The 13339-nt window shown below is 40.5% G+C and overlaps 1 protein-coding gene across 3 annotated transcripts in view; it reads right to left on the minus strand.

The window, feature by feature from the left end:
* Positions 1 to 2182: 2182 nt before the first annotated feature.
* Positions 2183 to 13339, minus strand: part of TTC27 (tetratricopeptide repeat domain 27) — an 83738-nt gene continuing 72581 nt past the window's right edge. For 2 of the 3 annotated variants that reach the window (XM_036434811.2, XM_036434810.2), the window contains 5 exons: positions 11794 to 11959; positions 6897 to 7094; positions 5398 to 5509; positions 3601 to 3701; positions 2183 to 2409 (listed from right to left, as the gene is read on the minus strand). In XM_036434811.2, the coding sequence (XP_036290704.1) occupies positions 2287 to 2409; positions 3601 to 3701; positions 5398 to 5509; positions 6897 to 7094; positions 11794 to 11959 (700 nt within the window). In that variant the 3' untranslated portion in view covers positions 2183 to 2286. Of the gene's footprint in view, positions 2410 to 3600; positions 3702 to 5397; positions 5510 to 6896; positions 7095 to 9034; positions 10821 to 11793; positions 11960 to 13339 lie in introns of those variants that run through there. The other variant, XM_036434812.2, reaches the window with a different exon arrangement.

The raw sequence follows: 13339 nt of genomic DNA on the forward strand, positions 1-13339 counted from the left end.
CCAAGCCTAACTGAGAACCTCAGGTTCGTTCTGGGATTCTGTCATATTGAACCCCCATCACCCTGACACACCCCAGCCCGTCAAAATGCCCCACCCCTCAAAACACACCCCATGGTCCTGCTGCTCAGACTCAGGGCCACTCTTCTGAGTTTGGGTGTAGAGGAAGGGGTTTCTTATTCCATTAAGATTTTAACTTCTTTGCACGTAGGGACTTCATTTACTAGGCTACTTCTTGAAAAAGACTAACCAAGAATTTATTCACTTTTATAAAAAGATTTAAATACTCTTAACCGAGACCTCCCAGAATTTTTCTCCTTGAAGAACCTTATAAACAATGACAGGAAAATTTTCCAGGTATCCCCCTATGAGAAGACTGACAGCTCCCCCCCCACACACACATCCACCCCCTCTGGCCACCACCGCCCCCACCCCAGGCCCTCACTACCCCACTGTCTGTGGCCATGAATGATGCATATATGCAAACAGGTCTGGTTGACTTCCTCCCACCCAACCACCCTCCCCCACCTTCCCTCCGAGGTTCCGAACTCTGTTCATGCTTCCATGTCTCTATTTATTTTGTTAAATAGATTCCATATATGAGTGAGATCATATGATACTTTTCTTTCTCTGCTTATTTCACTTAGGCTCATTCTCTCCAAGTCCCTCCATGCTGCCTTAAAGGGTGATAGATTCTTTTTTTTACTGCTGCTTAGTATCCTATGGAGTAAATGAACCACAGCTCCTCTTCAATCACTCTTTTCCTTAACTTTTTGCACTTTTTAGCTTTTTAGTATTTATCTGTTTTCTATTGGGGTTCCCAACCAGGTACTGATAAAGGGTTCACCTTAAAACTTGGCTCTATCCATCCACCTACATATCCACCTATTCCCCAATGGCTTCCATAAAAGACTGAGCCAACATGTAATGATAACTCATGCTACTACCCATGTTCTTGGCCTTTCTCATAATTATTATGTCTCCTGTAAGAGATACTGCTTTGGGACAAATGTCGACTTTTCTTTAGGCTAGTTTGAGAATAGAAAAGAGAAGCAGGTGGTGAAGGAATGAAAGCACTGGTAAACACTCACAACCAAAACTGGTTGATAAGTTTTTAAAGACTTTTTTTTTTTTAATATATTTTATTAACGTTTTACAGAGAGGAAAAGAGAGGGATAGAGAGTTAGAAACATTGATGAGAGAGAATCATCGATCAGCTGCCTCTTGCACAGCCCTAAATGGGGATGTGCCAGCAACCAAGGTACATGCCCTTGATCGGAATCGAACCCGGGACCTTTCAGTCCGCAGGCCAACGCTCTATCCACTAAGCGAAACCGGTTTCGGCAAGACTTTTTTTTTAAATGTTCAAGATAATTATATTTATGAATTATGGATTTTTTAAGTGCCCAAAGGCAGCTGAAACTCACAAAGATGCAAAGAATAGAAATTATTCACATTTTATAAAAAAGAATATGGAAAAAAGCAAGGGTCAAATGACTTATGCATGGAACCCAGAATTCTAAGTCCTCACTATGACTTTTCTAGTAAGATTATTAAGCTCTGCTGCTGCCTTCAATACTGTTTCCATAGACATTACTAAGAAAGCATTTTACTTTGGCATTTCTGTAATATGGCACCATTTATAGCTGTCTTCACTCATAATACCCTTACTAACCAACCGTCTTCAGGGCTGGCATACACAAGGAGGGTCGGTCGGCCTGGTTACTGGTAGCTAATGGTTAAAACAAAAGTTATGTCATTTTTTTCTTGCATTTTCTGGATTTGAAGTTAAACCATGCCCACATTTCTAATTCAGCCAAGCCTGAATCTTTCTGACACATACAAAATCTCAAGTGTAAAGGTTTCTATCACCAAATCTACTCTTCTATCACTTTTGGATAATAAAGCAGACAATCTAATGATTTCACAAACTTTAGTGTATGATTTTTTTTTTCCTGTTTAGACCAAATTTTTCCAAACAATGATCTAATTAATTTTAGGCTGAGAGAGAGTAAACCGTATGCTAAAAAAGAAAACTATAAATTTTGTTTTGCTTTTTGCTGAAAGGCGTCAAGAATCATAAAAAAAAAATACTGAATTCAACTAAACTAAGGAAATAGGGAACTTTTCACTTGATGTAGTTCAGGAAATTCAAACATTGAAAAAAATCACAAAAACAAGAATGTTAGCCACAAAAGAGAAATTTATGTAAAAATCAGTCTCAGATCCACAGGTGTAAGAGAACGTCTTGAGGCGAAAGCACCTTTTCCAGAACCGCTCCCAGGAGCGTCAGTACCGATTTCGAAACTGGTTGCTTAGGTCTTGGAGGTCTAGGACTAGGGTGTCCATAGCTGCAATTTCGTCAGTTAAATTCTCGGAAATTTCTCCACTGGCCACATCTGTAAAAAGTTGCTGCAGCATAAAGAACAAAGCAGAACTATCAAAGCAACGAAAATCTCTTCAAAATAATATTCAAAGACAGAGTACAGAACTACGACCCTTTGCATAATAATACAGCAATGTTATAGCAGCCAAGGGCAGAGCTTGTGCTGCTCACCGCCCAGGAAAAGTACGAGCAGCGACAGTGAAGAGGTGAATGGAAGAAGCACAACGTGTCTGAACTTGTAAATTCAAACGAGTGCTGCCCTTCATAATGCCTGCGTGATGTAAGTAAGTTCAGTGTCGCAGGCTGATTTTTGGAAGAAGGGATATTATTCATCCAAACAAAACAAACCTATTCACTGTGTATACAAACAAAAAATATATTTTGTATTCACATTCATATAAATCAGATCCTGTATGCTAATTACTTAAAAATTAATTACAGTTTAGGACTGAGAGGTCACAAAGATGATCAAGATTTGGTAAAAACAAAAGACCCAGAAAAATAAAATAAGAACGAAAGCACCGCCTCCTGTAAAAGGACCGGCCTTGGCAGCACACTGTAGCCTCTGTACGTCAGCCCAACCACAGGTTCTGCTGCTGCGTGTCTAGTGCCTGCGGGGCCAGGAGCTCTGACTGGCAGGCACCTCACCCCTGGCACCGCCCACAGGGTGCACGTGTAACTGACGGTGTGCGCTTTCCTGGCCAAACCTGAGTCACCTGTCTACCTTAACAATTTTTGTCAAATCCACATACACCCTACACATAATAAGTCTTTTTTCAAAGGAAACATTTCAGCATTACTGTAAATAATCTTCATCAAATTGTAAGTCTGATGTGTAGGCCAGTTATGCTTTTTCTACTATGCACTGAAATAAATATATATTAAAATCCTAAGGTTACTCCCAGTGGCCATACTTAATAAAAGAGCATTATTTTAATTTAATATAGAGAAAGCATTAGGGAATTTAATTTACAGAAAGCATTAAGGGCTGGACTGTATTAATTTCTAGGAGCCCTGACTAACTAAGCCACATTTAGGGTGGTCTGGCCATTGGGCCAATAAAATCCTCAACAGCACAAGTAACTAACTACCTGGGAACTAATATAAAAACTGTAATTTGGCCTAAAATTAGCCCAGATATAGAGGAAGATTTAAGAGCCCGGGTGACACTACAGCCCCCTCTATAGCACGCCCTGGTGAACCCACGCCCACCTCACCTTCGCTTTAGATGACAGGCCCTGTAAGTTGAGCCGAGCTGAAGAAAGCACCTGCACGGCCTCTTGGGGACTGGATTTGCTTTCACTGCATTTCACAGCCACTGGAAGAACAACACAGGGAAACATCCATAAAAACTGCCGCTGATCATGCACAGGTAAAAAACCCTCACAATTACTGAACTAAGAGTTCAAAGTAACAGATTAGAGAAACATTTCTCCATGGAAAGTTCTTAATTTGGCAAAAGGATAATAAGTATGTGCATAATTCTCCCATTTGTCTTTCTTTGAGAAGGATAACTCATTGGTAAAAAGAGAATTTTGAGGAAAATAGGTCATTTTAAGGGTATTGCTGATCATTGGGAAGAGACCCTCTGAAACACACACACACACACACACACACACACACACACACACACACACAAATCAGAGATACGACACTCTCCGTGTGGCTTCCCCAAGGGAATCCCTGCTGATGATACTAAGCCCAAGGAAGAGACAGGAGAGAGATTCACTGCTCAGTTCCTACTGCAATTTCACACTCAGGGTTTACACCACCTCCGGGAGAACTGATATCAACCACTGGACCACAGCTCCCCATTTGCTGTAATTATCAATTGCAGGAGAATTTAGAGGAGGACTTTAGTATAAGTTCACAGTACTTGTGACTCAGGTCTTAACATTGTGGTTTGAACTGTAATCCAGGGCATCAAAGACCCATAATCAAATCTATATCTATAAAAGGCACTGAGCCACTAGTATAAATATAAAAATGTATCACTAAATGATTAATGCAAATAATTAAAAACAGCCTTTACCTAGAATACTAGAGGCTCGGTGCACGAAATTCGTGCACAGGGGCAGAGGGGGAGGAGGCTGACCCTCAGCCCAGCCTGCACCCTCTCCAATCTGAAACCCCTCAAGGGAAGTCTGACTGCCCATTTAGGTCTGATCCTACAGAAACGGACATCCCTCTCATAATCCATTACTGCTGGCTCCCAACTGCTCGCCTGCCTGCCTTTTTGATTGCTCCTAACTGCTTCTGCCTGCCAGTCAGATCACCCCCTAACCACTCCCATGCCAGCCTGATTGATGTCTAACTGCTCTCCTGCCAGCCTGTTTGTCCCCAACTTCCCTTCTCTGCTAACGTGGTCACCCCTAACTACCCTCCCCTGAAGGCTTGATGGCCCCCAACTGCCCTCCCTTGCAGGCCTGGTCCCTCCTAACTGCCTCTCCTGATGGCCATCTTGTGTCCACATAGGAGCAAGATCTTTGACCACATGGGGGCAGCCATATTGTGTATTAGAATGATGATCAATCTGCTTATTACTCTTTTATTAGACAGGACATTTACCACACAGGTATACAACTTTACATATAAGATTACTTCTTCCCTCAGATATCACCCATTACATTTCTCAAGGCTATTTGGATATACATCTCTAAAGGAAGACTGTGTATGAGTCAGGAAAGGTTAAAAGATATCCTTAATACTATATATCAATGCGAACAGACTGTGACCTGAAGGATAACTACCATTGTAAAGATTTTTCACATCTTTAAAGTTTCTAATATCAGTCATTTATTCAAATGGTACTTAAACCTCTATCCTATGTCTTCTTGTTGCTCAAAAGTGCCTCTTACATGGTAGTTTGTCTATAAATGTTTGCTGAATTAAATACAACAATTTCAATACCATTTGAAATTACTTGTAATGACACTTGACTCTTGCCTACTACTTTCTCTTATCAGTAAAAATACAGTCTAATATACCATGGATGGCAAACGTTACATCAATACCATGCGCAAGATCCAAGGCTCTCCGAACCAGTTTCTTAAATGATGCAGTGTCTTTCTCCCAGCCACTGGACTGTGTGTCACACTTGTAGGCCTTAGAGAGATAACTGAACGCCTGAGGAAAAAAGAACAACAATTCAGAACAAACAGAATCACATTTCAAACTGTTCCCTGGAAGTTACACGGAATTAACTGCAACTTGAAAACCAGCATCTGTGGGACACAGCACAGTCTCCCTCACTCTCATCAAAGAAGGGGCACGGATGCTCATCCAACAGCAATCAGCATGAAAAGACATCACATGACATTGGACCAAAACACTTCCTTTCAAACAGAAATTTACAATTTGCATATTACCCTTTTATTAGTAAAGATTAGTATTTGGTTATTAATATTTGTATATCCATATATGTATGTGTGCAAATGTGCATGACATATATTTTTATACTGAAAAAAAAAAACTCTAGAAAAATTACATATTTCTTAATCATTAACATATTTCATTATTTTAACTTAAATAATTTGTTGTCTTTTTAAATTTTTGAGACAAATATTCAATTTGGGTTTTCTCTGATCTAGATAGTCCTCAATTGACACTTCTACCAAAATCCTGGTACTCTGAGTACATAGGTCAGTCATGTAGCAAACAATAAAAATAGTGACAAGTAAAAAAAAAAAATTTCACAAGAGTTTACGACATTTCTTTCACAACCTGATTCTTGAGGGAGAAGTCACAGGTGAGAGAATTCAGAGTACCCTTAATAGAGAAGGGAGCAGGGAACTCAAGGAGACTGGGAAGGACAGAAAGCAGGAGTGGGTGTGGAAGTGTATATGTTATCCAGGTGACAAGCACTGGGAGAAGCCAACGGGGTAGACCGAGGGAGGAGAGAGTGGCCAAGAATCCTAAAGATGAGCTGTGCTGAAGCTAATTCCAAACTCACACAGACCACGTTTGATTTGTTGTGGATGTTTGAGAAGAACACAATTGTTCCAAACTTGGAAACACTGAAGGTCTAAGATAGGAGGCCACGGGCACAACTGGAGAGTAAATGGGGCAACCTCACCAAGCTCTTCTCCAGTCTTCTAATCTGGCTCCTTCTCCTCTTTCCCTTTTACAGGCCACTGCAGATTTAAACACCCTTTGGTCCTTTACCCAGTCTACCTTACTCCTCAGCAATGAGCCTGCAGAAAGGGTGCTGAGGTCAGGATGAGCTAGCTAGCTGTTTGCCACAGCTCTGAAGGTAAGGAAGCTGCTTAGAGACCCTTTGGCAGAAAACAGAGAACATTTATATAAAAAAAATTCATGGACAAAGAAAAGATGAATGCTTACAAGTCTTAACCTGCCCACAATTCAAGGTGCTTGTGTTAAAGACGGAATCAAATTGAAAACTTGAGCGTATTAATCTTATCTTACACATCACTAAACGTTTTCTCCAACCATGAAAAAAGCAGATCCACTAGACATATGTCCAAACAAGAGCCAGGAGAGAAGAAGAACTCACCTTTTCATTGTCTTCAGGCTTCTCGCTCTGCCCATCCCCATATACTTGGGCGTACAGCCTCCAGATTTCCCCGTCATTTGTCACTCTCGAAGTTACTCTGCCAAATAACTCCTGCAGCTTTCCTTTGAGGCCAGTTGCGACATCTCCATTGCGATCAGTCATCCCATTAATCACTGCCCTCACTAGGATGTTAAGGACCTTTAAAAAATCACAGAAGAAACTGGTTAGCTAGAAACAACCAAACAATAATAAAAAAACAAAGGCACCCATCATCATCATCATCAACAACGACAAACCACATGAGACCTGCTAGAAGATCATCCTTACACTTCCCTTTTTAAAATATGTTTTTATTTATTTCAGAGAGAAGAGAGAGGGAGAGAGAAAAACATTGATGAAAGAGAAACATCGATCAGCTGCCTGTGCACACCCTCTCCTGGGGATCAAGCTCACAATCAGGGCATCTGCCCTGACCTGGAATCGAACCTGCAACCTCCTGGTGCATGGGACAATGCTCAATCAGCCAAGCCACACTGGTTGGGCTCATCCTTACAATTATAAAAAATAAAAAGTCAAGCCATCCTGAGTCACTCTGCAGAACTACATGCTGACTAACTTCTCTGGTGTCCCTTTTCAGGCCTCCCAAAGGCTTTTCTTTCCCAGGGCACTGTGCTCAGTGCTCTTTTCTCCTCATCCTGAGTTCCCTCTGAATGACCTGACCCACACCTGTGGCTTCACATATTTTACCAAGTCTATTCTGACAGTGTCGGCACAGCTCCAGCCCAGCTCCTCTCCGGAGCTCCATGATGGTGGGCCTCATACCTTCCAGCGTGGCCTGTCAACGTCTCACACTCCCTCCATCCGAGAGTGAAACACAAACCCCATCTCTCTTCCTTAACCAGGTCCTGACTCCTCCCAAGTGCTGAAGGATAAACTGCTAATGCATGTGCATTAGGCATGCAGAGTATCCAGGAAGCACCTCTTGTCCTTCTAACTTCCCCAGGTCCGCTCACCACTTGTCCACTTCTTGGCTATCTTGCTTTCATTTGTTTACACATTCTATCCCAGATGCTATGGGTGAGGACAGATGGGCTGAGCCCCAAAGCAGGTTACATATCTGTCATATCTATATTAGACAATGTGTCTCAAGGCAGCTTCTTAGAAGCATAGAAAGTGCCTCCTCAATCATCGACTGCTGTAATGGGGAATCCACTAAAGAATCAGCTTGACCTTGCCCACGGGCCAACAGCACTGGCAACACCAGGAGCTTGAAAACACTGAAACAAACTCTCACCAGGGCAATGACCCGGCTTCTATTGATCATCTTCCAGTTTCAGTGCAGGAAGCACTACATGGATGGCTTTCACATCACAGCCTGCCCCTATGAAGATGTGACCTCCAGCACCCAATTCCCTGGTCAGTCATTCTTTCCTTACACGCAGAGATTTTATCAATAAATATCCAATCTCTCCTTAATGAATTACGGCATTGTGTCAGGATTAAAAATGTTTCCTCCACCCCTGAGCTTAAAAAAATATTTACCACACTTTCTTTTAGTGCTTTTATCATTTTACTTTTTCATTAATGATGATAATGACGATGATGACAGCATAGCAACACTTAAACAACACTTGTGCCAGGCCCTTTATATACATTATGTCATATAATCCTCACAACAACCAGGTATTATTATCATCCCCATTTTATGAAACTAAAGAACAAAGTGTTGAGGTAACTCGCCCAAGTTTTAGCTCATAAATGGCAGAGGTAGGCAATAAGCCCGGGCTGTCTAACCCCAGAATCTATGCTCTTACCTACATAATCCTTCTTCTCAAGGCATTTCAATTTAAATATTAATCCATTTGCATTTATTTTGGTTTAAGGAGTGATGCAGAGCTTCAATTTTTGGTCCCAAATACTTGGCCAACTATTCCAATACATATTGAATACTCCAACTTTATCCCACAGATTTAAATGCCATCCTTATTTTACATTAAATCCTCACACTTACTTGAGTCTGTTCCTGAATCCTTTATTCTATCGCATTTAGCATTTCATTCCTGTAGCAGATGTTAACTCTTTATATAACAAGGATATTGTTAGGTTTTTATCTTCCTCTTTATTACAAATATTTTAAGCACATATTTTTTAAGGAAGTCATAAAAATTCCTTTAAGCTTTCTTCTTTTGTTTCAAGGTTTAGAAAACTTGGTAAGTATCACTTCTATTTCTAATTCCTATTCCTAATTTTTCTATGAGATGAAAAATATTTAGCATATATTTAGTCCATTTGAAACTTATTTGGTATATCATAAAATACTCTAAGTTTATTTTTTGAGTCCGGATTCTTAGAGGGATTTCATTGTTATCAGTATAAAGAGCCCTGTACTCTGTTGAATGACTGGTTCCACATAATGACTTCTGCATCCCTAACTGCATCTCTAATTCATTTCAGTGCCAGAGAACTTTTGTTCCGCTCTCTGTCCCAAGCCTACTTCTCACCTCCATAGCCCACGCTTGGAGGATGAAGCAAGCAGGCAGTAATGGCAGGAAACCACCACCAGCCCCTGCAGAGAGCTGACATTTTCTCATGTGGAGGAGAAGCGATTCTCATATCAATGCTGAAGAGTCTCCACTAAAAGAAGTGCAACTAAATCCTTCGCCAACACAAACCTTGAAGTCCTTGGCCAGTCTCACCAAAATCTTGGCCGAAAGCACATGGTGTTGGCCTTTGAACCTGGAGGCCTTCAAAGCAGGAAGGAAAGGGTTGCCTCAGGTACAGTTACAAAAGCTCCTAGAAGGGCTCAAGGCCAGGCACAGAGCTACTACCCGCCTCCCCAGCGTGGCTACCACCCTGCTCCACTTGGCGCTCTCCAGAGAACTGCCGTTTCCTGGCCTGATAACCCTGACCCTGCTCCCCACACCGTGGTTACCAGAGCGCAATAGGCAGTTAGACACTTTCTTTTTCACTTCTTCGGGGGGAAAAAGTCTTAGCGTGTGGAAAAGACACACACAGGCTTTAGGGTAAACAGACCAGACGCCAGACTCTGAGGCTCGGCTTTCCTACCTGTTAGCTGTGAGATGTCGGCCTGATTGTTCACCCTGCTGAGCCTCAGACCCGGCGCCAGTTAAGTGGAGATCATCCTATGCCACAGAGAGTATTTGTGTACACATGTTCCTCTGTCCCCTTTTCTTTCAGGTAACTCAGCCACCACTTGTTTCAGGGCTTCAGTTTGGCTGGCAAGCCGCCCCACCCACATCTATACCACCTCCCTCCTTCCCCAAAGAAAAAGCCACACAAAGGACATCTATATAAAAGAAGACATACGTATGTATTTACACGACACTCAAGATTCTGTTTATATGACATTTGAGAAAGAGCAAAGTTGAACTGTGGTGACAGAAATCAGAAACTGTGGTGGCTGAGGAGAGGGCGGGGCTCAGCTGGCGGGAAGGGGCACGCGAGAACGTCTGTGGACAACATCCCTATCTGCTTTGGGAAGTGGCTGCATAAGAATATGCCCTGGTCAAAACACACCAAACATTCACTCAAGGTCTGTACATCTTATTACATATAAATCTAACACCAATTTGAAAAAAATACTTTGTCAGACATAGTTCACATGCACATTAGTATGATGGGGAAACGTGCTTTTTAACATAAATTTCCCACAGACTTCAAGTCAACACAAGGAGAAAACGGGCATTTGTGGTGCCGGTCATGTGACTGATCAAGTTGTACAACCTCCCTGGGTCACCAGTCATCTACTGCAAAATGAGGAATATCAGTATCCTTCTCAAATACTGTAGTTCTAAAAGGTTACCCATGCAAGTTTCAGGATGTAGTAAGCACTCAGTATGTGTTAATCTCCTTCCCTTCTATTTATAAAAAGCAAATGGGGTATAATAATGCAATATTTAAATTCTTTTCCCCAAGTGCCAAGTTATCAAAGGAAAAATAAGAGAATGGAAAGGAGGATAAAAGGGGGTAGGGAGAGAAAAAAGGGGGAAAAAGAACAAATCGCCATTACAATTACTCTGAGGAAAGAAGCATAAATAAATATAAGGACTACAAGGATATTCATGTTATTATTTACATTAGCAGAAAATTGAAAAACTGAATAGGAACTAATTATACAGTTACTTGAAAATTAGTTTTATGATAAATTAATAAAAATATGTATAATCTAGATATGAATATAGATATCAACTATTATAGAAAAACATTTCTGAGCTATGCTAATTTATAATATGCATCAGTCAAAATTAAGACAGAGAAAAAAAAGTCATTACAAATAGTGGAGGGGAAAAGAATAATTCATAGCTAATTTACCCTACATCTGTATTAAAATGAGTGTGGATTTACACACACACACACAAATTAAAACAAAAATAATCACATCTATAAAGAAGTAGAAAAAGAATAGATTAAAAATAATCTTAAAGCAAATTAAAATAGAATGGGGTCAGGTAATGTCAAACATAATAATATCAGAGTTTTTTTTTGAAAGACACCTGTTGCTGAACTTAGAGTCAAATTAAGTTAAATTTTTTTAGCCAAGATAAAAATATTCCAGACAATCTACCAATCGTCAGTGACTAGTTGTCATCAAGTATGATGACAGAAATATGCAACGAAGCTAAATACGGCTGAGCCCATAACTAGCCATCAAGGCTTTCCCTCAATGATGACTTACCCACTATGAAGTGATCCTGCCCACACCCACAGAGGAGTGAACACTGCCACCAGCCTCCTATCACACTTCTAAAGAGAGCTATTAACAGGGTCTCGTGTAAACTGAAAATGTTCTTGTTTATAATCAAGGAAACAATTTATATCCTTTAATCAAGTATTAATACCAAACACAAACCAAAATAACAAAATATTAATATCCTACCTGAACATCTTTGTATTTGTCTCTTAAGTCCAAGAGCCGGTGATAAGCTTTAATGGCTTCTGAAAACTCCCCAACATCAATGCTAGTGAGAATGTAGTTTTCCCAGATCTGCCAGTGTTCATAGTTGCACTTGAGGGCTTCTTGTAAAGTTCTAAAAGCTTTCACTCTATTGAAGGTCCAAGATGAAAGAGAACAATATGAATAACCACAGCTAAACACACCATAGCTACTAGGCAAGTGTATTAAGTGTGGATGTGGATTTTCTGTCAGTCCTTAATTATCCATGTAATAAATAGAATTAGAGGCCCAAACCACCTCAAATTTCCCTACAAATTTTTTAAAATTTTAAAAGAAGCATGAAATCACAAAACAAAAACAGGTAGAAATAAAACAAGCATTTGGAAAGAAGTGTGCCCATGTCATCAGTAATTTCATTTCCTGGCCTCAGAATTTTTGCAATTAAATTCTTTCTTGGTAAATATGGCTTCTTCAGAAGGAACTTCAATTCAGGATTCACTTATCAAAGCCACATGGTAGGACTATTGCATGATGAAGGTTGTATAGGAAGATGGAAAGATTTCCCAAGGGACCAGAAGGGACATAATGTCGAGGGGAATCGGATGAAACAGAGAAAAGAACTTCAGTGAAGAACCTTGTGATGGCAAAAGGATAGACAAGATAGCTTAAAGAGTCGCTGTAAGGCATGATTAGGATTCTTTTGAGAAGAACAGTAATAATTTCCCTGAGTCAAAAATCACTCTTGTCTGCAGTAGCAGCAAAGAAAGGAAAGAGTAAAAAGCTAAGAAAGAAAGAGTGATTTACCTCTGAACTTAAAAATCCCACTTTTACACCAAAACCTATTCATGGAGCTGCATGCAGACAGAAGCATCAAAAAGAAGTTGAGAAACAATGTTTAAAAACGCCTAAATGCAAAATTATCAGTGTTACTGGAAAAACCAACTGAGATCATTCTACAACTATGGCAGGGATTTCCCTCGACCCTTGCTTTCAATCAAAAGGGTCTCTAGTGAGATTTAACACTATCAGTTGCAATCAAGAACATAATATTATTTTCTGAAGAAAATAGTAGAGCAAACAGTCCCTTATTTTTGCAGACTGTCACCCAAGAGCAGCGGAAGCATTTCATGATCTCGGTGCAATGTGGACTTGATGATATCTTTAGAAATATCTTGTGAATCCACAAAGAAAAATTAAATTAAGTTTGAAAATGAGGCCAAAGGAAAATATTAATAGAAATGTATCCATCCTTTAATTCGGTCATTCTAGCTCAAGAAACAGCAATCCGGGTCTCTGTCCTTTCCTGAGCTCCCTGTGGCCGGTCAACAAGCCCATCTGGTTGTCCCCTTTATAAACTGGCATCTGCCCCCGCTTTTTCCAGCCTACTTGTCTCCTCCTGGATTGTTACAACAGCTGTGTCCTAACTGGTTTCCCGCCCACAGTTTCCTCTCTAGTCAGTCTCACACTCGGCCACCAGATAAATCTCCCCAAAAAGCTCTTTCTTCGTGAAATTACCCCCACTGAAATC

Source organism: Pipistrellus kuhlii, unplaced genomic scaffold (assembly GCF_014108245.1).
Source record: "Pipistrellus kuhlii isolate mPipKuh1 unplaced genomic scaffold, mPipKuh1.p scaffold_m20_p_13, whole genome shotgun sequence".
Lineage (NCBI taxonomy): Eukaryota > Metazoa > Chordata > Mammalia > Chiroptera > Vespertilionidae > Pipistrellus > Pipistrellus kuhlii.